The sequence below is a fragment of the Astatotilapia calliptera genome, chromosome 17 (assembly GCF_900246225.1).
Source record: "Astatotilapia calliptera chromosome 17, fAstCal1.2, whole genome shotgun sequence".
NCBI classification, from domain to species: domain Eukaryota; kingdom Metazoa; phylum Chordata; class Actinopteri; order Cichliformes; family Cichlidae; genus Astatotilapia; species Astatotilapia calliptera.
In genome coordinates this window covers 38,532,698-38,560,575 of record NC_039318.1, presented here as the reverse complement: position 1 = coordinate 38,560,575, position 27,878 = coordinate 38,532,698, and the positions used below count along the sequence as shown (strand labels likewise).

Sequence of the window (27,878 nt, the reverse complement as noted above, 5' to 3'; positions counted from 1 at the left end):
AGTAACACAAAAATGTCAAGAAGCTGTTGTATTATTAACTGCAATAGCCGGTCGCATGACAGCCACGGGAAGCCGACGGGTAAAGAGATCGGTTGTTATCGGATTACGTCGTTGAAGAGAAATTGTTCGAGCCATGTTTCCGAAGTAACAAAGACGCGACGGATGGCCTGGATTGCAGCCATTCAAAGACAAAATATAACGTCCCAGAACACTCACAGGTTAGTCTGCTCCAAGCATTTACACGAAGGTCAGTCTGCTGTTGTAGTTAATGCGTCATTTTTCTTAACATAATTGGTGATATAGGTTACAAGCAAGTCTGGCGCTGAACAGAAATTGTCGCGCTATGCTCCTTTGTTTATTGTGCATAAATAGTGAATTGTCCTGACACAATATTGCGTTTCGCTTCTGTTATTATGGTACATTGACAAAAACATATACTTTTATTCACAGGATAAAACAGGTTTTTTGTATCACTAATTGCCCAGTACGATTACAGCATACAATATTATTGTCACTGCTACATTTCTGTGATGCTACCAGAAATTATTTCCACTACTAATTAATTACCGTTGAGCTCAAAGGTCCTATTAATAAACGGTTAAGGAATGTGTATTTATGACGACGATTTGTGAGACTGGTAAACTTATGATACGTACGATGGTCTTTCGTTCTACACGGTGCATTTCAAGGTCCTGTACCCATCCGTCGGTAAACTGTACCTGGGCTTGTTGCAGTGACCTGAAGTTACTAAACTTCATGAGTGTATGCACTCACTCCAAGAACCGTATGATTATAAATATGCATATAAATATGCTAAGATGAGATAGCTGACTTCATCTAACTAGCAAATGTTGTCCAGGCTACGTTGGTGATGCAGTTTTTTTTAATATGTATGATATTTTTGTCATGCGATTTTAAAGCGGGTCCTACAACCGCATCCAAGAATAACATGCAGCTTATCTCAGAACCGTCGGTGAAAATTATTCTTGGAGCTAGGTTTAATTGAGCTGCATTTTAAAGAGGTGCAATTTCACAATTTGTGTATATTTTCTAAGTTCACTATTTTGTCATGTGTTGAGAAAAACACAGATTTTAAAATTACATGGTCTAATATTTACATTTAGCATAACTGCAACATTTTTTTTTTTTTTTTTTTTTAAAGACTCGAAAGGACTTGAAATTCAAAGTTTCAGACTTGTGACTTGACTCGGACTTTTACACCAGTGACTTGAGACTCGACTCTGACTTGCCTGACATTACTTGAGACTTGACTTGAGACTTGAGGATAAAGACTTGAGACTTACTTGAGACTTGCAAATCAATGACTTGGTCCCACCTCTGCTTTTCAGCAGGTGAATTTAATTCATCGAGAAGGCTCACCGATCACCGCGTAAACAGTAAAAGACCAGGAAACAAAGGGAATTTCATTTACATGCTTAGAAACACCAACATATTATGGACAGTGAGGTCAACAGCTGGCAGAGAGACAGATACCTAACTCTACCAGCCTGTCTACATAGATAAACATAACCTGATATCAGATGGTGTGTACTGGTTTCCACTAATACTGGGAAGCATATATGAGATTCAACATCCAAGCACAGAGTCACAGAGTCCTGTGGATGACTTAATTTCCTGTATAAGCCAAATGCTGAGGGAGGCAATCTCTGTTTGTTTATGTGGGAGTGGTGATGAAGTGCAGGGGTGCAGGTTACTCCTCCTCAGCTTACAAGTCCAAAAGCAGTGACCTGCATGTTTTAAATAGCAGTAAACCAAAGCTTCTGAATGTGTAAAGCCCCTGTCATCTTTTTGCAGGGCTTCCACCACATAATTACCAACTGCAGCTGCGATATCAGTGCAATAAGACTGAGTGGGAGCGGCTGCCTGGGGAACAATTAGCTTCAGCCACAACCTTTAGCCGCTGCCTCGGATGATACACTGTCACTCACTGGCAGCTTTCTGCAGCTTGTTATTCTTTTTGAAGAAACAAAATCCCTGAGCTCCAGTATGAAAACACGTCCCAGCACTGACAGGCTGGAAGTGGGATATTCTCTGCTGCTGCTTTGATGCTCAGCAACAACAGAAAAGCCTTTTTGGTTCTCAGCTGCACGAGTTCTGCTGCGAGTCGCTGCAGCTTTGTTTGACTGACAGAAACAAATGAGTAACATGTTCATCTTCGAGTCTTTGAAGCGCTGTCAGTGTCACCCCACTGTTTCCTTAAATCTGTGTAATAGGAGTGAGAGAAATTGTCAGCCCAGCCTGGGCTCAATTTCACACACTTGATGAAAGTCAAGACTACGTTGTCATTCTTACTTAATCCATACAAGGCCTCGGGCAGTGTGGGTGGATGTGGTTGTTGACATCTGTGAAGATGAACAGCAAACTATTAAACTTTGCCTGCTGACCAAAAAGCCTAGAAAGCCTGAGATGAAGTGGGGTTACTGAGCTGTTAAGAGCAGGAGCTGGTCTTTCACTTCCAGAGACAGGCTGCACATAGATGTGTCAGCTCGGGCCGAACAAAGATTGGCTCATCAACAAATAGAATTTGTTTAACTTCAAGCTGTTTATTGTTCATGACGATGTTAGAAAGGTGCAAACACGCCCATCTGTCTAATTCACACACATGCTTTACTCCTACCAAGACTAGCCAGTATTAAGAATCTCATGGTGAAAGCAAAGCTGCTAAAAATACTCATTAGAGAACTCGGCTGCTGGACAGCAGGTAACGCCTGTCACAGCTCCCCAAGACCTCTGACCTGAGGCCGTCCGTCCCAGTGACAAAGGAAAAGGGAGGACCCACACGGAGCCCCGATGGCCAATGGCAAGAGCTGCAGAGGACTAAAGGCAATGGGCAGCCAAGACCAGCACTCCCACCACAAGCCAAGGACCCCAGGTGACTAAGAATCACCCAGCAACAAAGCTGCAGTAGTTTTGCACATAGAGCTAAAGAGAAAAGCTACAAGAAATGTCTGTAAACATGGTAAATGGCCTGCATTTGTATAGCGCTTTTCTAGTCCATAGGACCCCAAAGTGCTTTACACTACATTCAGTCATTCACCCATTCACACACACATTCACACACTGGTGATGGCAGCTACATTGTAGCCACAGCTGCCCTGGGGCGCACTGACAGAGGCGAGGCTGCCGGACACTGGCGCCACCGGGCCCTCTGACCACCACCAGTAGGCAAACATGGGGTTAGTATCTTGCCCAAGGATATTTGGCATGCAGTCAGGAGACAGATTAGTGGCTGACCTGCTCTGCCACCTGAGCTACAGCCACCCCATGGATTACTTTGTGCCTGACAGTACTGACAAAACCGGGCATGTCTGAGTTGAAGATGTGGAGTACAGCAGCTGCACAAGAGGCAGTGCTGCTTTCATTCTTCTTCACTTTGTACACCTCGAACTTTCATGGCTCTGGCTCAACATGAAGAAATGCTCTATTAATTCTGCAGTGGTTGAAAGTATTAGTGGGGAGCAGGAGGAGCAGGAGGAGCTAGTGGATGATTTTAGGGAGTCGTCTGCGAGAAATCGTCTGCTTCTGAAAGTATATAAGATGATGATCAACTTCAGAAGGAAGACAACAATTACACGGCCTGTCTGTATCCTGGGACCGGATGCTGACGTGATGGAGGAGTACAGGTACCAGGGTGAACCCCCAAATCACAGCAACAGTTACCTCAACGTGCTTCTACATCTACATTGATTGCACTGCAAGACCCAGTCTGCATAAGGCATGAGCAGGCTCCTCCTCGGTAACCTCGGATCCTTCAACATGTGAAGCAAAGTGTTGAAGATTAGCTGTGGCAAGTGGAGTGTGCTGCAGTCTGCTGGGGAGGCAGAATCAAAGCTGGTGACATCAACAAACTGAATAAACAGATCAGAGAAGCTGGTCTGTGATTGGCTGCTAACTGGACACCTTTGAAGCTGTGGTGAAGAAGAAGTCCTTAAACAAACTCCATCATGGACTATCCTACTAACCTCAGCACCACTCGCTGGCAGTGCTGGGTTTCTGTAGTGCTGGGCATTTTTCAGTAATGCAGTAAAGTATTGCTGTACTAAAATTACATTACAGCTACAATTATGTGATTACTTGAGTTACAAACGTTCTTCAGTTCTCTGCATGTCAGGCAGATAGAAAGAAATAAAATATGTTTTTTCCTTCTGTGCAGGTTTCAGTTTGTGTGCAGGCGTGTTAAAGACATAGCTTTCAGTAGCAGACATATGGAGATGAATTTTATTTTTATTGCACAAAAGGACAAGAGCATGTTAGTAAAGTGGAAAGTGCGCACAGGAAACAATCACATTATACTTTGGATCTGTACAGGCATCTGCAGAGACGGCACGTTATGATTGTCGACACACAAAACGAAGGAAAACGGATAAAACTTCAGGCACCTGCACGCAGTAGCAACAAGAAATATGGCGGATGGGGAGGAGGAATAGCCAGTTAGCAAACTTCTCAATGCTATCAAGGAAACTAAAGAGGACCTCACGAACCACACTGACAAAAAAAAAAACGGCCGACATACAAACAACCCTGACGAAAATTGAATCCTCTCTCAATCCGGAGCAGGTTGAGGAGATGGAGGCGCGAGTGAGCGCAAACGAAGACGACATTAAAGATGCACGCAACGGTGTCGACAAAATGGAGAAATTGACAACGCAAATCAAAGATAAAATTGACGAACCGCAGCAGGAGGTCCAACCTTAGGATACTGAACATCCCTGAGCAAGCAGAAGGCCGCGACGCTGTTGGATTTTTGGAGAAAGTCATACCACAAATCCTGGGGAATGATAACTTCACCTCACACATCACCCTTGAAAGAGCGCACCACGTCGGGAAGAAGTCGGACAGACCGCGGCCCTCATCGCTAAGTTCCTGAACTTCAGAGACAAAGAGAAAGTCCTCCGACTGGCCAGAAGTGTCACGGCTGCACAGCAGTCGTGTGGTGAATTGAGAAAAGGATCCAAGATGCAGGCACTGACTGGGGTGCGAGTGAAAATTTATTTGCAGAGGTGATAAAGTGACAAAACAGGAGGAGCAGAGCGGGGAGTAAACAAACCTAAACTGGGAAAACTAAAGAACAAAACTTAAACCAGACACTCACGGGAGGAGGAGCAAAATGCACAAAGAGAGATGGCAGAGAGACGCAGAATGAATACCAGGTAACAGAATAATGCAGACTGACATGGAACTAAACAGACGACGCGACAGAGAGCACAGGAAAACACAGGGCTTAAATACACGGGGAGTAATCAGGGAATGGGCCACAGGAGGGAGACACAGCTGGGAGCAATAAGGCTAACGAGACAGGGGAGAGGTAAAACTGAACACACTGACATGAGACATGAACTTTCAGAATAAAACAGGAAACTAACAGACACAGAGAACCAGACCGGACACTGAACTTGACAGGCAGACTCATGAGCAGACACAATAACACCATGGACAGACAGAGGGAACACAGAGAAGTGGAAGCAGGCAGGCAAAGAACAGAAACCTAACAAATGGCAAAATCACAACAGAATACACACTCTGAATGAACAAAAGCATAAGGAACACAAAACACTGAGTCCTCAGACTCAGGACCATGACAAGAAGTAGGGGAGAGACGACATACGAGAATAAGAAGATATTTTTCTTTCCGGATTACAGCGCAGACCTGCAACGCAGACGAGATGAGTTCCATGAAACAGAGGCTGCAAGAAAAGGAGATTGAATATGCGCTGATGTACCCAGCCCAGCTTCACATCAGGCACCAGGGATCCATCAAAGTTTTCTCCACTCCTGCCGAAGCACAACGTTCTCTGAAAGATCTGCCGAGTGGGTAGACTAAAGTGATCTAATGCGATTTCAACAAACAAGCAATTGGCTCCTATACTCTCAGATGAGAAGGCCTCCATTGTTAACTTTGGGGTGGGAGCGACATGAAGGAAGAAAAGACTATAACATCAAGCAGTGACATAGAAACTCACCACCCTGAAGTATACAGACTAATCTGAGATACGACTTATGATAATCTGGTATTTGGTTCCTAATAGAGACAATCGTTCATTAGTCAGTTAAGATAATGTGTACGAATTCATAAAAGTACAGATCTTGTGAGCATTTATGATCATGACATTAACCCCCTACTGGGTGATTGTGATCACATCTTGATCAACCAGTTTATCTCTTATACAGTTTTGTTCTATGTCTGACTGTAAAATTCAGTGCTTAGCTGTAAATATTTCACTGAGTGTGGCTAAAGTTTCAACCTTAGCAGCTGCCTGGGCCTCCACTACTGTCACCTACCTAATGTGGTTTTGTTACAGGGGTTTTTACTTTAACATTTTGGGGTTATGTTTGGTCTCTTACCAAACATTTTACTCACACTCACACAACTGTTCACACAGCTCCCTGGTCTAGGCTGTATCTTACTATTATACCCATGTGCAGAGCTTCACCACATCAAAACTCAGGAAAGCAGGAATGTGTTCAGAAATCCCCAGAGTTGAATACCATGACACTTACCTGTCCAGGATATTCATATAAAAAATTACGGTTCATCTAACTTGTATATCTTGGAATATTAGAGGATCAATTCACCCATTAAGAGGAAGAAAATGCTGACATCCTTAAAGAGGCAGAGTGTAGATGTCGCGTTTATCCAGGAGAGTCACCTCACAGACGCTGAACATTTAAAATTACGTAGACCTGGGTTAGCAATGTTTTTTACTCGTCATATACTTCCAAAGCAAGAGACATCTCCCTGCTTATTAATAAACACCTGAACTTTCAACTAAACTCAGTTGAAAAGGACAAAAATGGCAGATTCTTACTTGTAGATTCTAAAATAAACAGAAATAAGATAACTTTGGTAAATATATATGGGCCCAACTACGACGACCCTTTATTCTTTAACAACTTAATTATGAAACTGGCTACAATTGAGGGCCAGTATATTGTGGGTGGAGACTTTAATTTGGTCCTAAATCCTTCTTTGGATCAGTCCTCACCCAAAACAGCTTCACTTTCCAAGGCAGCAACAGCACTGAACCAAGGTATGAAGGATATAGGCTTAACTGATGTGTGGCGAAACCTTCATCCAGACCAGAGGAACTTCTCCTTTTTCACCAGTACATAAGACACTCTAGAATTGATGTTTCTTGTACCACAACATATGACGGCAACAGTGATAGATTGCTCCTGCTTAGCAGCTACTTTTTCAGACCATAATCCCATCAAACTCTCCTGGGCTACCAACATGTCACAACCTGCAACCCACAGGTGGAGGTTTAAAAGTTACATGCTAGGAGACTCTGACTTTATTTCATATATGAACACTAATATTGAAATATTCCTAGATGACAATTCAAATTCCTCTTCACGTGCCAATGTCTGGGAAGCTCTCAAAGCCTCTATGAGAGGTTTGGTTATGTCATAAAAAATTAGAGTGAAGATAACCAAATTGGAGGTTGACATTAAAAACCTGGAGCAGGAAAATACGCCACCAAAAAGGAAGAATACCTCAATACATTAACACAAACAAGGATGCAATATGATCATTTATGCACCAGCAGAGCGGAAGCAGCCATGGCAGGAACTAGATATCACTACTACGAATATGGAAACAAAACAAGTAACTACTGTCCTGGCAAAGTAAGGAAGAAACATCTGATAAATTTATACAGACAATATTAACAGAAGATGATAAACTTCTTGATGCAGAGTTTAAACGGTTCTATGAAGATTTGTATAAATCTGAGCGAGGGGCCGACAGTACTGCTGCAAAAAGATTTATAGATGGAATAACTCTTCCTAAATTACATAATGAGGACAAAGAACTGCTTGATGCAGATATGTCTGAGATGGAGGTACTTCGAGCCCTCAAGTGTTTACAAATTAATAAGACCCCTGGACCAGACGGCTTCTCGGTCGATTATTATAAGGCTTTCTCTAATAAATTACTGACACCACTCACGAATATGATCAAAGAAGCTTTAGAAAATAATAAATTACCAGAGTCACTGGAAATCGCAACAATCACATTAATCCTGAAAGGACAAACAGATGTGACTCTTACAGACCCCTCAGCCTCTTAAATGCAGATTGTAAAATATTATCTAAAGTAATTGCACTGAGATTGGAAGACATCATGACTAAGATAATACACGCTGACCAAACAGGCTTCATTAAAAACAGGCACGGAGCAGATAGTGTGCGACGTTTGCTCCATATACTGAACACTGCTCAAAAAAACCAAGACCCCCTGCTAACAATCTCCATGGACGCTAATGAAGCATGTGACAAACTTTCTATTTCAGGCGATGGAAGCTATGGGCTTCGGAGAGAAGTTCACCTGTTATGTTAGGACACTTTTTAATGCCCCCAGAGCCAATATCACAACAAATGATGTGCTCTCAGGCACTTTCTCTTTAACCAGAGGCTGCAGACAAGCTTGTCCAAGCTCCCCTTGCTCTTCGCGATTGCGATCGAACCACTAGCCGCTGCCATTCGTACTAGTGCCTCCATATCTGCAATCAAATTTGGTACAAGTGAACATAAACTTTCTCTATACGCAGATGACCTCCTACTATTCTCTTCTGCATGGTCTCCCCCAAAAATCCCTCCATAAGCTTCAACTGGTTCAGAACTCTGCTGCTTGCATTATCAGCAGAACCCCTCCTACCAGCACATCACCTGTTCTTCAGGAACTTCACTGGCTAATAATATTCAAACTCCTTCTGCTCACCTTCAAGGCCATTCATAACCTCGCTCCTCCTTACCTTTCTGACCTGTTAACCACCACCTGGTCTGCCCGTTCTTCTTCTATCCAGCTTGCTGTACCTTCCTTCCGCCTCACCAACATAGGAAGCAGAGCTTTCAGCTGCTCTGCTCCCAGGCTGTGGAGCTCTCTGCCCCCAGAAATAAGAAACATTGGTTCTCCCCCAGTTTAAATCCCATCTGTTCAAATCTGCATATTCACTGTGAATCCACAGTTTGTTAATTTTATCTTGTGCTTTTGTTTTATTGTTCTTATTCTGCCATTGTTTTACTAAGTGTTTTATCCTATTGTAAAGTGTCCTTGGGTGACTTGAAAGGTGCTCATAAATAAAATTTCTTCTTATTATTATTAATATACATAACGGACCCTCTTAAATCAATTCTCTCCTTAATGAAGTGTCTCGAAGAATACAGTGCATCCTCAGGATACAAGTTAAACTACACCAAAAGTGAGATTGTGCCATTAAATATACAAGACAGCCGTATTAGAGCTCTGACTGACCCATTACAGTGGTGTGATAATGGCTTCACGTACTTTGGTATACAAATTGGTAAATCCGAGGATCAAATATTCAAACAAAATTATATCAAACTGTTGGAGCAAACCAAACTTAATATTCAGAGATGGATGGATTTTCCATTATCTCTCATAGGCAGAATAAATGCTATTAAAATTAATACTTTGCCTAAATTCATTTACTTATTTCAATGTCTCCCTACAAATGTTCCTAAAAGTTTCTCCAAAGAGCCTCATAAACTTATAACTTCTTTTATATGGCAAAAGAAAAATCCAAGAGTCAAACTCACCTCTCTGCAAGCCCCATATTCAAGGGCAGGACTTAATTTACCAAACTTTAGGAACTATTATCTTGCCTCCCAGTACCGATCAGTTTGGATCTGGCTACATGCAGAGAGCAGTGAGGTTCGATGGGTCCCAATAGAACAACATGTCATGAGGTGAAACCCCATTAAAAGATGTTCTATTTTTAGGTACAAAAAAATGTCCAAGCTCACAAACTATTTGATAATAAACACCTTCTGCGTCTGGCAGGAATCCCCCTCACTTCTGAAAATAAATATCTCCTTTCTTAGAAGGACACCCCTATGGGGCAACCCTGACCTCTCTCATCATATTCCTGACCCAATACTGCAGGGACGGAAGGACAGAAATATTGGAACTGTTGCTGACTTATACAATAATGACACATTTATTGACTTTCATCTGCTAAAGGAAAAATTCTAACTTCCAGGACAAAGTTTCTTCAAATTTCTACAAATAAGAGAGCAAGAAATAAGATAAGAGTCAAGGAGAAATCCAAAGGGTTATTCCCCGAGATACCAAAAGAAACTCCTCTTGAAACTAGGGCTGCCACGATTAGTCGACTAGTCACGATTACGTCGACTATTAAAATCGTCGACGACTGATTTAATAGTCGACGCATCGTTTGAAGCTTTGTAAGATCACAAAGGACGCAGGAATGAGTAGTAGGATTTAAGAGTGTAATAACGGACTGAAACAGAAGATGGCAGCACTGCATGTACAAGGATGCCAGCTGCCGTTAAACCCCGAAGAAGAAGAAGCTGTGTCCCAGAATTCATAGCGCAGCCCAGCATAGTTGTCAACAATGGAGGCAGCTAGTTAGTTTTAACTTTACTCTTATTATTCTTTCTGGGTCACAAAATAAACGTTTAACATATTTTCAGGCGAGAATGTAGCTGTGTAAACCTCAAATATCGGCTCAGTTTATCAAGACACCGCATATTTTCAAAAGCGCTCCGACGTTTTCGGAGACGTCTGTTACCCACTAGCTCGATAGCTAGCCGGGGGCAAGGTCACTAGAGCCGTGAGAACACCGGACTCCCGGCAAATCGTTTTCAAACCCACCGCCGTCTTTCGCTAGTCAGGTTAAACATATATATAAGTCACTTAGATAACTTAAATGTTATTGTTTGGCTTTTTTCAGTATTTTATTTGTTCCTGAGTAAATCGGTTTGGCTGAGATTAAAGTTATAGTTTTTACACAGCTGAATAAACATCAAGCAGACAGCTGATTATCAGAAGTGTGAGACGCTGGAGAATTTACTCCGGTGTCCTGTTATAGTTTAGATAGCAAGGAGTTTATTAAACTTCACCGAAACAATCTGCAAATTTCATTAAAAATTAATAAACTATCATCTTGTCTTTATTTTTAGTTAGCACAGACCTTAAACACTTAAAGCTGTAAGCTAATGATAGTTATATAAGACCAGATGCTGCTGGTGCAATAAGCTGTACGTCCAATGGATGATGATCTGATTAGTCGACTAATCGCAAAAATAATCGGTGACTAGTCGACTATCAAAATAATCGTTTGTGGCAGTCCTACTTGAAACCCATCTTTGTACCAAACCATGGAGGCTATTATCAATGAAAGTTACCCGATCACAACAAAGCGTCCATAAAAAGAAAATGGGACCTGGGCCATGTCTATGAAGAGGTAGAATGACACCACTTATTGGAACAGGCACAGACTGTGTTAATTTCTACAAAACAGGCAAGTGCAATTTAACATACTTCATAGGATATATTACACCCCTTACAGGCTACATAAAATTGATAGTAATTAATTAGATGTTGGATCCACTATTTCCCTTATTGAGACCAATGTGTTGGCTTTTGTCCTCGGCTGCAGCTAAAAAGCCTGATATGATTTGGGGTCAATAATGTCCTTTTAAAACTTGATAGAGTTGAGTCTGCAGAATGTAAAACCATGAACTGCCAAAGACATGGAAAACAGAGGATTTGCTGCTGACTGCAGGAAATATGACCAAGTGCAACACAGAACTATAATGTAAATGAATGTTTGTTACATTGTAGCTAAATGTGTTCACACAGAGCTGATTAATTGCAACTTTAGCCTCTCTTGTTGTAAAGCTAACATCTGTGGTAACACTGACGTTAGCTTTAGTGCATCAACCAGCAATGAAAACAACCACAGAGGAAGACACATGGGGCCACACCAACTCCAGAACCAGGATTTTTATCATTGCAAGGAAAATAAAACATACACTGCAAAGTAACAGAGAATATACTAAACATAGCAAATTAAATATTACAGAAAAACATTTAAAATAACACCAAGAACAGTTTGATGTTTTCTGTGACTGGTGTCCCATGTGCCCTCTGTCCTGGAGCGTAGTGTCCATGCCTTGGTGTTCACAGCTGTGTTGGTGGCACGAGACACCTTTACATAATATAACCTCAGAGCTTTCAATGCTGTCAGTGATTGTGTGAGTCTTCAAAAGGCCTGATCCTGAGCCTGGGAACACGTAATCCCTTCCCCTGACACCAGTGTGTTATGACTGTAAAGCAAAAACTGTGTCAACATATTTAGAGAAGATTAAGCATTAAACTGGAACTTTCCTGTCAACAATCCTTCTGCAGTGTTGGCCTCGCCAGAACAACTGAAGTTTTCAGTGTGACGTCTAAGCACTAGCTTTAGAAAGAGCAGCTCTTTCCTTTTCTTTTGTTACTAATATTTGGTTGATTTATCTTTCTGTGTGATGTTGTCATTCATACCAATATTATGCTGAAGCATAATTTAGCTTAAAATGCCAAATATACAGCAAGCCCTGCAGCACAGTGTATAAGCTGTTTGTCTTTAATGCCGCCCTGTGTCCAGTGTTTTTAGCTGCCTGGCCGTCATCAGGATGCCGTCTGAGGCTGTTTCTTCTTCTTTCTTTCACATTCACACTGGACTGAAGCAGTGGGTGAAGTTCCAGTTTCTACATGCAAACTTTGCAATTTCTTATAAAATTCTTTCATTTATGGTGCAAGTCTAAGAACCTGGTGCACACTAAATATTTATTCAGATAACATAAACAGAAAATTGCAAATTTCAAGTTTCAAGTTTTATTGTCGTGTACAGACAAACATTTATCCATAATGAAATTCTTTGGCTCCTCAGCTTTACAGGAGCATATAGAGAGTGTGCAGTTATATTGAGAAGAAAATAAGAGAAAATGGCAGTGGTAGTAATAAAATAATAATAATAATAATAACAACAATAAAAAGGAGAGGAACAAGTATTAAATATTAGAGAATTTAGTTGGTATTTACAAATACATCCATGGCTTCAACCTTCAATATATTGTAGAAAGATGTGAAGGTCAAAGTTGTGAAGATGACACGTGTGGTTTTAGAGCAGAGCTTTTCTGTCACCTGACAGTTAAAGACTATTCAGACTGATGGTTTGAGTTTTTCCATTTAACTCAGCGACTTAGTTTCTGACTCTACAAGCCACCACACTGCTGTCAGAGACACTGAGGATGGTTTCTAGTATTTCAGTTAATTTTAACTTTATTTATATAGTTCCAAATCACAACAGCAATCACCTCAGCATGTTTTATATTTTAAAGAAAAGACCCTACAATAATAGACAGAACCCCCTGAAAATACCCCAGAATCAGATGACCGCTCTTTGAGCAGATTTCAATCCTTAATTATTGGATTATTGTCAAAAGTGGAAGAAATTTCTTGTTCCAAAACAAAGTGGTGAACAGATGAACGGAAGAAGTGAGCGCGCTGTGGTGGACCTCCTGCTCTGACTCAACTACAGCCATCTTTGTCCCACAGAAGTGAATTTCAGAAAAACTTAGTCAACAGCAGAACAGCAGAGAGGAGCCTGTGTTGATGAATTAAAGGAAAAATAATAATGCACTGATTGATTTAATTAAGGTTTAATTGTAGTGTAAGTTTCCTGCCTTTTTACCACCTTTTCCTTTGAATATTATTAATGGCTGAAACTGTAATTTGAAGGGAGGAAAGTCAGTAAAGTCATTATTGAGACGGAGGAATTCTGAATCTGTTCATAGATATGATATGAACATGTAACTGCATAGAGACAGAAAACAAATGTACTCAACCCAGATCATCTCTACTTAAAATGAAAGGATTTTACGTGACAGAAGGAGAAACAGCAGCAGACTTACGGAGGGCGTGCCATTCGTCCTGCCTTATTGTCTTGGTGATGTTGTAGGAGAGGTTTTTGGGTATCGTAGCTGAGGAATAGTGATACTTGATGTAGGAGCACCGAGTAATGGAACCTGCAAAGGAACAAAAGGTTTTTGTTTGTTTGTTTTTATAAACAGAATATTTACACAAACATTCACTCTAACGATACACAGACTGAACAGAAGCTTCAGTTCAGACGTGATTCAGCTGGAGAGGCTGCGTCTGCACTGGACGCACAATCAGCTTCCTGCATCAGTGGTGAAGAAACTCTTTTAACATCTCTACAAACCACAGCAGGAACACAATGGCTGCGTGAAAAATTATGTTCCTCTAAAACTATTAACTAATGAATCAGGAGAGCTTTCAGTGTGCACTCCTAACAGTACAGCGTTGGCTGGAGCATCTATCATAAAACAAGAAAGCACAAATAATTTAGAAATCTGTCAAATACTTGGTCAAAACTAAAAATTATATCATTACTTATGATGAAAATAGCAAATTAAATTCATGTTCAGGAAGGCAAGTATGTATAATAACTAAATATAATACTGTAATGCACTGCTGCAGCATTGCACATAACAAACTCCCGTGTGTGCTGTTGTTACATTTAGAGCCCAATTACTCAATAAATTGGAAAAATACAGTTTTGGAAATTCTTTTGTTACAAAAGTTAAAATACTTCATGAATATGATGAAGACATCTTTCCGTCTTTGCATTTTCTGCTTACTCCATTTACAACTATTTGATAAAGGCGATTGTTTCATCTGCTTTTTCCTAGCTTAGTGTGGCCTGTACACACATTCCTCCTGTAGCTCTGTGGCCCGGCCCACACCTGTGACTGTGATGCTGTAGGTTCATAATGAGGCTGTAACTTCCTCCGTTTCCTTTTGACACCATTGCTGCTTGTCTCTGGCAAGGCCACGTGGCTCACAAACATGACATTATTAGAGTCTTTGGAGGTTTGAATTACACAGACAAGACAATCATACCACCACATGCATTTCCTCAGTCCTGAAAACAAACACACACACACACACACACACACACACACACACACACTGCTACACTGTGGTTTATGTGAGCGTAACATAAGGGTTAACAAACAGGTGCTCCCCAAAACCAGACAAGTAAAAGCCGACACACAGACAAAGGTGACGTTTATTGCTCTGCCTATAACACCGAAAGCATGAACTCCAGGGTGGACCGAGGCCCAAATAACAGACAAGACAAGCAAACCCAAGTCGTACCCCTAACTCTAGTTCCCACTTTCTGCTTCAATGCTATTTACAAATGGGCAAAGTTATTGGCAGCATTAATCACTATTAATCACTTAGAGGCTGAGGAAATACACTTGGACAGGGCCAGCACTGGTTGGCCAAGAATCTCCTAGATTTTTATTTTTTTAACTTTTCTTCATCATTAATGTAATCCAGTGATATTTACCAGTATTTCCAATCACAGCGCACAGCTAAGATTAAATAAAACGCTCAAATACTACATCTCACAGAAAACATTTAATATTATCCAGAGATTATTAAAATAAACTTTAAATAAAATAATTTTTCATTTCACCTTTGTAAAGCAGAAAACAGGTAAACAGGTAAACAGGTAAATAATGTCTTGAGCTTTGTACCCAAGGAAAGTAAAGAGGGTTAGTTAAAGGGTCTTTCTCTATAATGAACAATTCAAGCTACATTAAATGCATCACAGCCAAGTATTTGGCCGACATTGTAAACATCGAGCTTGACTCTTCTGTTGCAATGATGTGTCCATGTCTTGTGTGGAAAGCACATAAACAGGTCGTACTTCCACATACGTGCCCCTACAGAGCTACTCTGGAGAACTGATGGGGCACCGTCACACAGCTCCTCCCTGCTGAAGTGCAGTCAGTTCTCTGCGGCTGTTTTTGTTTGTTTGTGCATCCATTCACTTCCACTTATCCTTTTCAGGGTCGTGGGGGGCGCTGGAGCTTATCCCAGAGGCGAAAGGCGGGGTACACCCTGGACAGGTTGCCCGCCTGTCGCGGGTCTAACACGTGGACACAGACATTTGCACTCACATTCACACTTGTGGCGAAATCCCACACAAACACAGGGAGAACATGCAAACTCCACACAGGAAGACGCCGGCCTGGTGGTGGAATTGAACCCAGGACCTGTTTGCTGTGAGGCAACAGTGCTAACCACTGTGCTGCCTTGTTTGTTTGTTTGTTTTTTGTTGACACACTGCAAAGTGACAACATTTTGTAATTTTAGCAGAGAGCAGCTGTGATCAACTATAACAAACTACATTACAAAGACCTGCTTGGCTAAATACAAAGGAGAGCTCACTGTACTGTTTTAATGTGGAAAGGCTGTTCAGTGAGAGCATTTCACGCAGGCCTTTGCCGTGTGCACCTCATGATTAATGGGCTTATACACTGAACCACCTTTAGCATCAGTAACTTGGTGTAATAATCTTCTGTATCACATGATCATTATGGAGGAGTTATGGCCAACTTTGCTTCAGTTCACTGAGGTTTCTGTCACAGGAGTTTAAGGTCTGCACGTTGGGCCACTGCAGCAGCTAAAGTTAGCACCTGCAGGTGGCGCTATATAAATAAAACTGAATTCAGTTCAGTTCACTTGAATTCAATGCTGCCTGCTACGCAGACATCATACACGCTACACTACTGTGTGTTCTTAGTGTATAAATGTGATAACAGAGATTGCACTACTGTCAGTTTGCTCCACCAACAAACTCCCATAGAGCTGCTTGCATTATTAGACACAGTGCATATAAGGGCTATAATGTGACACCGAGCTGAAAACACAGCAACACACAAAACAAAGAGAAACTGAATAAATATGACACTGGAATAGAAGGAATAATAAAAAACAACAGTTTCTTCATTGAGATCTTTAGAAGGCGTCAAAAGTATAGAAGGCAAATAAAAATCGAGTGTTAATGTCTCCTCCTCTTCTTGGAGTTGTGCGTCCTCGCTGCCACATTCTGACACTTTTCACTGTGGACACTGTGAGGAGTTGATGTCAGTGGCATCTATGTCCTCCTGCGACCGGCTGCTAGCAGCTGTGGGGCACATATAACAAGGGCTTGACTCTTATTCATACTGTTCAGCTGGCTTCTCGTGTCGTACCTGCAGGAGGTTTTTGGCTATAGCTGGTTCCCATTTGGTGTGTAGGTTCTTGTTGCTTCTTGTATGTCTGCTAATCTGCCTTCTGGCAGCTCCACCCCTTCAGTCAGGGTCACCTTTCCTCTCTTTTCAGCTGTTTGGTCACACTTATCCAAACGGGCCCACTCATGTCCTGATGAATGACTCAATGTCTCGCTTACTTCTGACATGTACCTTGATATCATCCACGTACAGGAGGTGGCTGACGGTAACAACACTCTTGAATCGTTATCCATATCCGCTGTTAGTGATGAGCTTGTTCGGGGCAACACCAAGGCGTTCCCAGGCCAGCCAAGAGATATAATCCCTCTAGGTTGTCCTGGGTCTGCCCGGGGGCCTCCTCCCGGTGAGACATGCCTGGAATACCTCACCCATTAGGCATCCAGGAGGCATCCTTGTCCTTTCAATGTGAAGGAGCAGCGGCTCTACTCTGAGCCCCTCCCGGATGGCTGAACTTCTCACCCTCTCTAAGGGAGAGGACAGCCACCCATCGGAGGAAGCCCATTTTTGCTGCTTGTATTCGCGATTTCATTCTTTGAGTCACTACCCACAGCTCTGACCATAGGTGAGGGACGTAAATCGACCGGTATATTGACAGCTTTGCTTTTATACTCAACTCTCTCTTCACGGCGGACGGTACAGCATCGCTGCAGTCGCAGCAGCGCTCCATCATATGGTAAATATAAATGAGTCTGGTCTCTGTCCAAAACGTGTTTGGTTTCAACTGAATTTCACTGCAACTTTAAGAGCACTTGCACTATTTTCTTGATCCTTAAAAAGTCACTTAAATTCAACCATAGTTACTGATGGGGGCAGTATATTCAAAACCTATAAGCTCTGTTTGACTTATTATTTAAATAACTTTCTCAACATGACCTGTTGGATTGTTGTGTTTCACTAACAATCTGCTTTTGCTGAATCAACATAATTACTTAAATCCGGTTAGGCAGGTTATGTTTTGAGTAATGGGGAGAAGTCCCATTAGTCGAGTCCATGTTTGAAGTGGGGGAAGGGAGGTTTGTATGAAACATTCGTCATCCTTCTGCTCTCCCCTTGGCCTGAAGCTGCCTGTGTTTCCACATTTGATTTCCTGAGAAGTGCTAACCTCTCCGGTGCTTGTCTCTGTGGACAGAAATGCTTGAGCAAGCCAAACTCCGACCCTTTGGCATATTTGTGAGCTGGCAAACACATTACATCCTTTCACTGAGGTATCCTCCTTCCAGCAGTTAGACTCAGGCACACTGCTCTCACAAACCCAAATGGATTTCTATCTCAGTCATTTTAGTTAAATTGCCCTTCAGCCTTCTGCAAACGTCTCTGAGCCAGACACCATTTCCTCTCCATTACTGATAGTGACTGGAAGTGATACTGAACGAGTGCATTTCTATACACATCCACTCATGTGAGTGCTTTTCTGTTCTCAGTCTCTGGATGTCTAAAGCTTTATTTTTGGGCTCAAAGGCCTTAGAATAAAGAAGGCCAAAGGTCAAACACCATTGCATCACATTAAAGGTTCATTGGAAGGTTATTGTTACTCACTTGAATATGATAATGAAGAGCTGTTATGTGAACATACAGTTAATAGGACTCCGGCTTGCTGCTACTTTCTGCAGGAGAGGATGGATCTTTCGTTACCTGAAATATCCTTTACCCTCCTGTGTCAATCTAATGTATTCATATGTATTATTCTTTCGTACTGGAGGGGCTCGAAGCCGAGTGTGAAGCGGTGGGAATGAGAATCAGCGCCTCCAAATCTGAGGCCGTGGTCCTCAGCTGGGAAAAGGCTTTGCGTGCCCACTCCGGGTCAGGGATGAGTTCCTGCCCTGGAGTTTAAGTATCTCGGGTCTTGTTCACAAGTGAGCGGAGAAAGGAGCTGGAGACGGGTCGGTGCTGCGGCTGCAGTCCAGAGCTGAGCGTTCCTGCTTATCACGACTATTCTTCAACTTTGTTCTAAAAGGTCCTCTGCCTACTGACAAATCTGAAATATTGCATCAAAATTCTTGGAAGATCTGGCTGGGGTGGCTGTGGCTCTAGAGGTAGAACAGGTCATGTACCAATCTGAAGGTTGGTGGTTTGACTGGCTGCTCCAGTCTGCATGCAAATATCCTTGGGCGAGATACTGAGTGCAGGGCGCTCTCTGATTCATCCATCAGTGTAAATGTGGGTGTGTTTCCCAGATGAGAATCAGTGTGTGGTCTGTAAGGTCTTAGATACAAATTTGTTCCTGGATTTTCTCGTTTTGGCTACAAACAATTTTAAAACAACTTTATTGTTTCATAAGCATTAAACATGATCCTAGAACAGAGCAGCTTCCTGTGCCTGATGATCTTATGTCATTTTTGAATGTAGCTTAAGCCTGAACCCGAGTTCTGTGCTTATATTTATTCCTGACTCTCAGACTTAAACACCTCAGAGTCAGGCGAAACGTTAAAAACTAAAATCGTCCTTTAAACATTAATTTAGTGAAATACTGGATTATCCTATCAGATTATTATGAAGGACCAAACATATTCACTCATCCATTCAAATCATTGAATTCAGGTGTTCCAGTCACTTCCACGATCACAGATGTATAAAATCAATCACCCAGGCCTGCAGACTGCTTCTACAGACATCTGTGAAAGAATGGGTCGCTCATTTCTTCAATACTGAGACTTCTACAGTTAACTGTGAGTGGTATTATAACAAAGTGGAAGTGACAGCAGCTCAGACACAAAGTGCTGGCCCACAGGAAATCACAGAGCGGGTTCGGCGGACGCACAGAGGTCATTCCCAGAGAACATTGGGGAACGGGATTCCACGGCTCCACAGCTGCATCCACGCCTTACATCACCAAAAGCAAAGCATCAGAGACACACTGCTGTAAACCATGCTGGACATCAGAGCAGAGGACATGTGTTCTCTGGGCTGAGGAGTCGCACTCCTCTGTCTGCCAATCCGACTGACAAGTATGGTTTTGCCAGTTGCTGGTTTTATGTAGACTGCGAAACATTCCCAGTGGAAACCTGAGCTTTTACTTTTTCTTTGTTCTTTGGTGGTCATGGTAGAAAGGTTTGACAGTCCTCTGCCAGATGGAAGGTCATGCTATCCGGTTGTTCAGTGATGACGTGATGAATCCTACTTCCGGGTCTAAAGTAGTCTGCGTTTAATATGGCTTTTGTGTTGTTAACATGTTTAATGTTTTGTATTTTCTTCTATTTGATCTCAAAAAGCTCCTAAAACAGTCAGTGATCACTGTTGACCTCCCTTTATTACCGCTAATCATTTATTTAAGCTCAGTTTTTAAAACCTTAGGATGTAACTACAGCCCAGCCCATGCAGCAGTATATGAATGACTAACCTCGTATTGTGGATGGATTATCTCAGTTGTTCTCCTGGCTGAAGTTTGGTCCTTTTACAGCATCCTGCCATGCGATTACATTTGTTCCTGACCACCGAGAACACTCACATTAACTTTTATCGAGTGGAAAAAAAGTTAGCTTGTTTATATTATGCTAACATAGCTGTGTCACTAGCGGTCACGTAGCACATCATTATATACCAGCTAGCCCAACTTCAGTAACCCTACAAACGTCACTGCTGTTTAGTTTTCTGTCTTCATTTATGCTGGAAGTGATAGCAGAGCTGTACGTTTGAATTTGTTTCCAAAACCCCGCAGTCAGGACATGCTATATTGTATTTAGATAGAAGCTAGTTTGCTAACTCCCTGCTAACTTCTAACTCCGTTAAATGTCATAAATTCCGTTTTCATGGATGCCTGGATGTTAAACTCAATTGTTACACCTGGTAGAGCAGAACGCTGATCATTTTATTAAAGATGAAAGACTTTAGACAGTTTTTCAACTCTCAGTAATGCCATAGTGATTGTTTGATATATGGACCTGCAGCGGAGTTTAGGTCCAGATACGACTAGTGACGTCAGACTGAACAACCGGATAGTTCAAGCTCTGCATGGACTCATTTTTGCATGACACACTTCATCTCTCCCTCTGTCCATCCTCCCTCCTCCTGCCAGTAGGATCAGAAGGGGAAGCAGACAGCCATCCCTGATGCTGTGTTTTCCCAGTTGGGAGACACAGAGACACAGATGGGTGTTGGAGGCTTCATCACGTGAGGGGGGAGCTTGTTCATGTCAGTGGCACAATTACAACCTTTAAGGAAGTGACTCCTTCAAGGCCAACTTGAACTACCTAAACTTTCCTCACACAGAAGCTGATTAATGGATGAGTTCTGATACAGCACTCAAAGCACTTTATGCAATATTACCATTAAAATTTAGATTTTTTGGAGCCTTTATTTAACCTGACAGTGGAACTCGTAGCTAACATGGTTAGTGAGCATGTGTTTCAATGGAAAGAGAAATCTGATCTCTGAAAATGTGCCCAAGCGTGAGCAGAACATGGTTTAAACCTAGGACACGGTCAATGATTGCTTTACTTAAAAAGCCAATAATCCAGCTGATTACAGACTGATTTCAATCTTCCTTCATTTCAACATTTTTCTCTAAAGAATCATTAAAAGAGAGATAGACATCATCTGTTTCACCATCTGCAGAGCAGTGGTTGATTGATTGACTGTAATCTGAATGCTACATGGACTCACAGCCAGTCTGCAAGAGACATTTACAGATATATCATTATTTCCATCACTGGTTGCTTGCAGCTACAGGTGCTTTTGACTTCAAATTCTCATCAAATGTCGATAACAACCCGTCCAAACCACACGCGCACTAAAATCAAACTAACTTGACAATACGAGTTAGTTTGATTTTGCCCAAAAGCAGAATGGATTCTGCGGATCAAGTTCGGGCAGTGATGGCAAAACAGGGATACCTGTTAGGTCCCATGAACAATCCATCCAGTTTTTGATAACTCAGTATAAAGCTATTAGTGACAGGCAAGAGAAGATTCTTGCATCTCTTCAAGGACCGCAACCGGCTTGGTACCTGTTCCTTCCGAGCCTGCTCTGTTTCCTGCCCCCAAAAGCTCCACAACCCCAGATGTCATTTCTAGTGAGCCCCAGGAAGCTCTGTTGTTTCATGATGCTTCAATCCCAGACCCTGAGCTGTTCACTGGGGAGCAAGGTCACTGCGGAGGGTTAGAGGCTGAAAGCAGCAGATCCCACAGACCACCCTGCAGTTCTCTTGCAGTTTCTGCTCCCACGTCTTCAGCTCCAGTATCAACATCCGCTCATGTCACTGCATCTTCCTCTGTACAGGCTGCTACCGAGCCTATGGAGATTGGTCGCTCTTTGCTCACTTCGCTGACCATTTCCTTGCTGTCTGTCCCAAAAGGCTCCGCCCACCATCCAGGACGTCACCCGATCCCACTCAGCCATCCCCTCCCGAGACACTCTCCAACGGTCTGCGAAGTACGTCTCATCAGATCAGATGGTTTAATCTGTCCTCGGTCCGCAGATAATCTTTCTCTCCCTGTATTTCAGAGCTCCCCACTCGAGTTACCCCAGTGTAGTTAGCACCTGTGATATTCCACGAGCTAACTCCACCTGTGCTCTTGTAAATAAAGTCAGTGTTAGGATCATTCCTATTGGTTCTGCATGTTTAGGTCCACGTTCACGTACTGGCCTTGACAGCATGCTGAAGTGCATTTAAAGTTTGCTGAACAGCATTTAGACAAGCCTGGAAAGATACTGGTCAATCCAAATGTAAACTCTTTGGATGCCACAATAAACACCATATTTGGTTTGGAGAGCAAAAGATAAAACACCATACCAACAGTGAAGTTTGGAGGCAGGAAGCTGTCGTCACTAACAAATGCCTCTGTACAAAGTATTAAATACATTTCAGTAAAAGTACTATATTTGGTGTAATACTTTTCCTTGTGTCATTTCTTACACATAACTTAACTTATGGACATCTATGGTCCCATTTGTGATCGGATGTGTTGTTACCAACATCTGGTGAGAATTTACAAATATATTTTGTAAAGATGTTATTGTGTCATCTTTATTACTTATTTTACCTGGCCTGAGCGACCCAGGGTCCCTGAGCAATTATGGACATGTGTGTTTTTGGTGTGCTGTCTCTCGTTCTCCCTGCTTGCAGGTATATGTGTGTGTGTGTGTGTGTGTGTGTGTGTGTGTGTGTGTGTGTGTGTGTGTGTGTGTGTGTGTGTGTGTGTGTGTGTGGATGCCGGTGTTTCTGAGAGCACCTGTTTACAGCCACCTTCAGGCCTGGTGGGTGTGGCCCTGCCAGGTGGTTGGCCACACCTGAAGACCATCAGACAGCTGATTAGTCGGAGGAGCTACTTAAGAGTGCGGTGGAGCGCTCTCTGACGCTGGATCATTGCGTGACTTCACGTTAGTCTCTCAGCCAGTCAGTACGGTTAGTCTGCCGCAGGGTGCTCAGACACTGAGGAGCGGGGACAAGGAACACTGACACTGGGAAGAGGACATGTCACGGGAGTTGGGAACGCACTGCGGATTTATTGTTATGTTTTCCATTCACTGTAAATAAATGCACTGGTAAGCACACAGAATCCAACATCTGGGTCCTCCTTCCTCACATCCCCATGGTTGGCCAGCGTCAACCGTGAGAGAATGATCCAGCCAAACATGGGTCTAGCGGACTCTGAGGAGAGGCTCGGGAGGGAGATGATGGACAAAGTTTACAGACTGTGTGATTTGTGGTGGGAGAAGCCCGGGGAAGGGTTGCATCGCGCCGTGGAGAGGCGGCTGCAGGAGACGCTTTTTAAATTCCCCTGGCTGGTTGACGATCTCAAACCAATGGTCATGAACTTCTTGCTCTCAACCCTTAACCTCCACTCTCCTACTCAGGCTGCTCACCAGCCCGGACAGCCGGTGGATTCACAGCCTGAGGAGGAGCCCGCGCTGCCCGTGGAGAAGCTCAGCGAGCCGGAGATACCAGCAAGGCCAGCGCGTCCACGTCCGGCACGGCCAGCACGTCATGGATCATGCGCCATGTGACACTGTGGCTCACCGGAGCTGCGCCGGCTACCACTGGATTCCATGGCAGGCCGCCACAACTGTTTCGCCGCTGCTGCCGGACCCATGGCCGCCCGCTGGAGCTGCAGCACCGCCGCTATTGCGCCCTTGGCAGGCCGCCTGAAGTGTCCTGCTGCTATCACGGGACCTTTGTTATAGTTATCGGCCGCCTGAGACTGTTTTATGGGGATTTTTCCTTTTTTTGCACCGCTGCTGGATGCACGGCCTGACTTTGGGACTGTGACCTAGGAGGGTTTGTTGTTTTTGCTTTTGGTCCTGGCCCTCCGTCCAGGACCCCCTGCTGCCCACACTGGGTTGGTTGTACTGTGGTGTTTTGTTTTAGGGTCGTCGGGAGCTGACCTTTAGAGGGGGGTTGGCCTGTGTCAACCGTGACAGTACATGCTATCAACCTTTTATAATTCAAGTGCTGTAATGGCTGTATTTAAAAATATATAGTATTAATCACCCTAATTGTCATTATCACCACCTCATCTCATAGTGATTGAACAGAGTTTCAGTCCTGAATGGGTAAGTCCAGTTATAGTGACACTGGCATGGGACTTGGCATTACAACATAGAGACAGAGGGGAGTGGAAAGGTGAATTTGTCAACAATGGGTTTGGCCTCGTTTTTAACATTCAATTCAATTTTATTTCTACAGCGCCAAATCACAACAACAGTCGCCTCAAGGCGCTTTATATTGTACAGTAGATCGTACACTATAACAATCATATGAGCCCCTATGAGCAAGCGCTTTGGCGACAGTGGGAAGGAAAAACTCCCTTTTAACAGGAAGAAACCTCCAGCAGAACCAGGCTCAGGGAGGGGCGGGGCCATCTGCTGTGATTGGTTGGGGTGAGAGAAGGAAGCCAGGATAAAGACATGCTGTGGAAGAGAGACAGAGGTTAATAACAGATATGATTCAATGCAGAGAGGTCTGTTAATACATAGTGAGTGAAGAAGGTGACTGGAAAGGAAAAACTCAATGCATCATGGGAATCCCCCGGCAGCCTACGTCTATTGCAGCATAACTAAGGGAGGATTCAGGGTCACCTGGTCCAGCCCTAACTATATGCTTTAGCAAAAAGGAAAGTTTGAAGCCTAATCTTGAAAGTAGAGATAGTGTCTGTCTCCTGAATCCAAACTGGAAGCTGGTTCCAGAGAAGAGGGGCCTGAAAACTGAAGGCTCTGCCTCCCATTCTACTCTTAAATACTCTAGGAACAACAAGTAGGCCTGCAGAGCGAGAGCGAAGTGCTCTAATAGGGTGATATGGTACTACAAGGTCATTAAGATAAGATGGGGCCTGATTATTTAAGACCTTGTATGTGAGGAGCAGGATTTTGAATCCTGGATTTAACAGGAAGCCACTACAGTCCCTGTCAGTACATGAGGCCAGCTCTGTCACTGGGACAGTCTTGATTGGTTTCATCCTCTCTTTATGTGCTTAGCTTATTGCTCTCCATCATATTGTCCCTGCCTTGATGCAAAGTCCCATTTCCAATCAGTTGAAAGTGTGAAATTTGCATCAAATTTGCATAATGATGACAGCCTTCCTCAAGAACTGCTGCAGACTGCGCTCCCTGTCTGCCTCTTCTCTCCTTCTGTCTTTCCTGTTCCATGATTTTTTTTTGTGTGCCCGCTAAGCTCTCCGCCTCTCCGATCCTCTTTGTGCCCTGCCTATTCATACAATGAGAGAGCGGTCTGGCAGGCCTCGAGTCTAAGCTTGCTGCTATAATTAAACCTGTGGTGTCAACGTCCACCACTCCAAATCCAGGAAGCAACCAGCAGATACAGACACATAGTTACAATCACGTACCTGACACCAAAATCTGAGTGTGCTCGTGTTCCTCCTGTCAACATATGCACATGTGCATCTGTGTGCCCTCTGTGGTCTGGAACCATCAGCTTGTTATTACAAATGATATTTTTTATTTTCAACAACTTGGCTCTGTGATATAAATAAAACTGCCACACAAACCACACTGTCTTAAATGTCATTTAATGTTGTTAGTGTCGCTCAAGGTCAAACAAAAGTGAGGGACAAGAATGCTTCTTGCTTACATGGATGGTAAATGGTAAACAGACTGGTTCAGGTAGTACTTTTCTACTCTGAGCACTCAAAGCTATCATTCACACACATCCATAGTCCGATGGATGCATCCTCGGGCTTCGTATTGCCCGAGGATGTTTGGCATTGTAACAACCCTTATTATGGCATAGCACCACTAGGGGGCGTGTCCCATTATTGTAGCAGTTGAAGAGTCTCCTAATGCAGCTGCAGCCATTACAGCAGAGCATGCTGCTCTCCGTGCATCTGTTTAGAGAAACTGTACCATTGCAAGGGGCTGCAGCGGCGACTACCTGACCCCGCCACATGTATGTGTGACCTTGTATGATCTTGTTCTGTTAACACCAAATAAAGGTCTGTTCTTCTATTTAACTGACTGACCTCCGAGTTTTCTGGCTAACACACCACATGCCTGCTGGACCTGCTAGCCGCTCCTTCCTCACCAGACCGCTGTTGCCAACTGGAGAACCACCAAATTCATGTTGATTGTATGGATGACGGCACATACAAGAACCAGATTATGTTTGTATGTAATGATAAGTCATTTAGTTATCAGACCACACTGAGTGATGGTTTCCATCAGACTATAGGAAGACCAACCTGTTTCAAAATCAAATGCTCTGTTACGAAGACACTTCTCTTTGTAACACGAATGCACTGCTGGACAGAATTATAGTGTCGGAGCAGTTTACCATATGTGCTTACTCTTTTTATATTGCATCACTTTATTTCTTGGTAACATAATGGGCCCGTGCAGTCACAGCAGGCTATCCTAGTGAGACAGCAGCTGTGGGCAGGCCCTACAGCAGGTAGATGAGTTCAGTGAGGGGGAACATTAGCATTCTTCTTGGGTCATCACTGACTATCACACAATATGAATCTTAAAATAGTGTCTTCTTACAAATTTGAGGTGTCCATGAAAATGTGATTTCTAAGAACAACTAATAGTAACAACAACAACAACAACCTTTATTTATAGAGCACATTAAAAGCCTTAGGCATACCAAAGTGCTTTACAAAAAACAATAAAATAATACAGTTAAGAGCATTAATATCAAATATAATAAGAACAGCAGACAATGTTCACAGTAGAAAGCCACTAATAAAATGGACTGCAGCACATAGATTATAGCAGACCCAGTGCCGCATGATAGAGAACACCAGGAATGAAGGAATAGTAAAAAGTTAATGCAATAGGTCGCAGTTAACAGTCAGCATTTAACGGGTAGAAAAGGCAAGTTCAAAAAGATAAGTTTTAAGGCGTGCTTTAAAAGAAAAAATAGAATCAGACTCCCGAATGCCAATCGGGAGGCTGTTCCATAACTCAGGTGCAGCAAAGGCAAACGATCGATCGCCTCTAGATTTCAACCGAGATCTGGGCTGAACTAACAATAACTGCGAGGATGACCTTAAAGCCCTGGCAGGGACATAAGGGTTTAAAAGTTCCTTAAGATAGGTTGGTGCAGTATTATTGATAATTTTAAAAGTAAGCAGCAAAATTTTAAATTGAATACGGTATTTGATAGGCAGCCAATGCAGCTCAGCAAGAACCGGAGTAATATGGTCAAACTTCTTGGTTTTAGTTAGAATACGTGCCGCAGCATTCTGAACTGTCTGTAATCTATGTAGAAGGGTAACATGGAGACCAGAATAGAGTGAGTTACAGTAATCTAGTCTTGACGTTACAAAAGCATGAATGAGCTTTTCTAAGTCATTATACGGGATATAGTGTCTGGCCCTGGAGATGAGACGAAGCTGATAAAAACTAGATCTGACAACAGCAGACACCTGTTTATCAAGTTTAAAGGAGCTGTCAAACAAGACACCCAGATTCCTGACAGTATCAGAGAAAGAACTAGTAAGAAAGCCAAAGGCATCTTGAAGTTTGGCGCGAAGGGCATTACTGCC

General features: G+C 42.9%; 1 protein-coding gene across 3 annotated transcripts in view; it reads right to left on the bottom strand.

Annotated features, from left to right (window-relative positions):
- Positions 1–27,878, bottom strand: part of tmem178bb (transmembrane protein 178Bb) — a 72,877-nt gene that overhangs the window by 21,794 nt on the left and 23,205 nt on the right. For all 3 annotated transcript variants that reach the window (XM_026146841.1, XM_026146843.1, XM_026146842.1), the window contains one exon: positions 13,744–13,857. In XM_026146841.1, the coding sequence (XP_026002626.1) occupies positions 13,744–13,857 (114 nt within the window). The remainder of the gene's footprint in view (positions 1–13,743; positions 13,858–27,878) is intronic.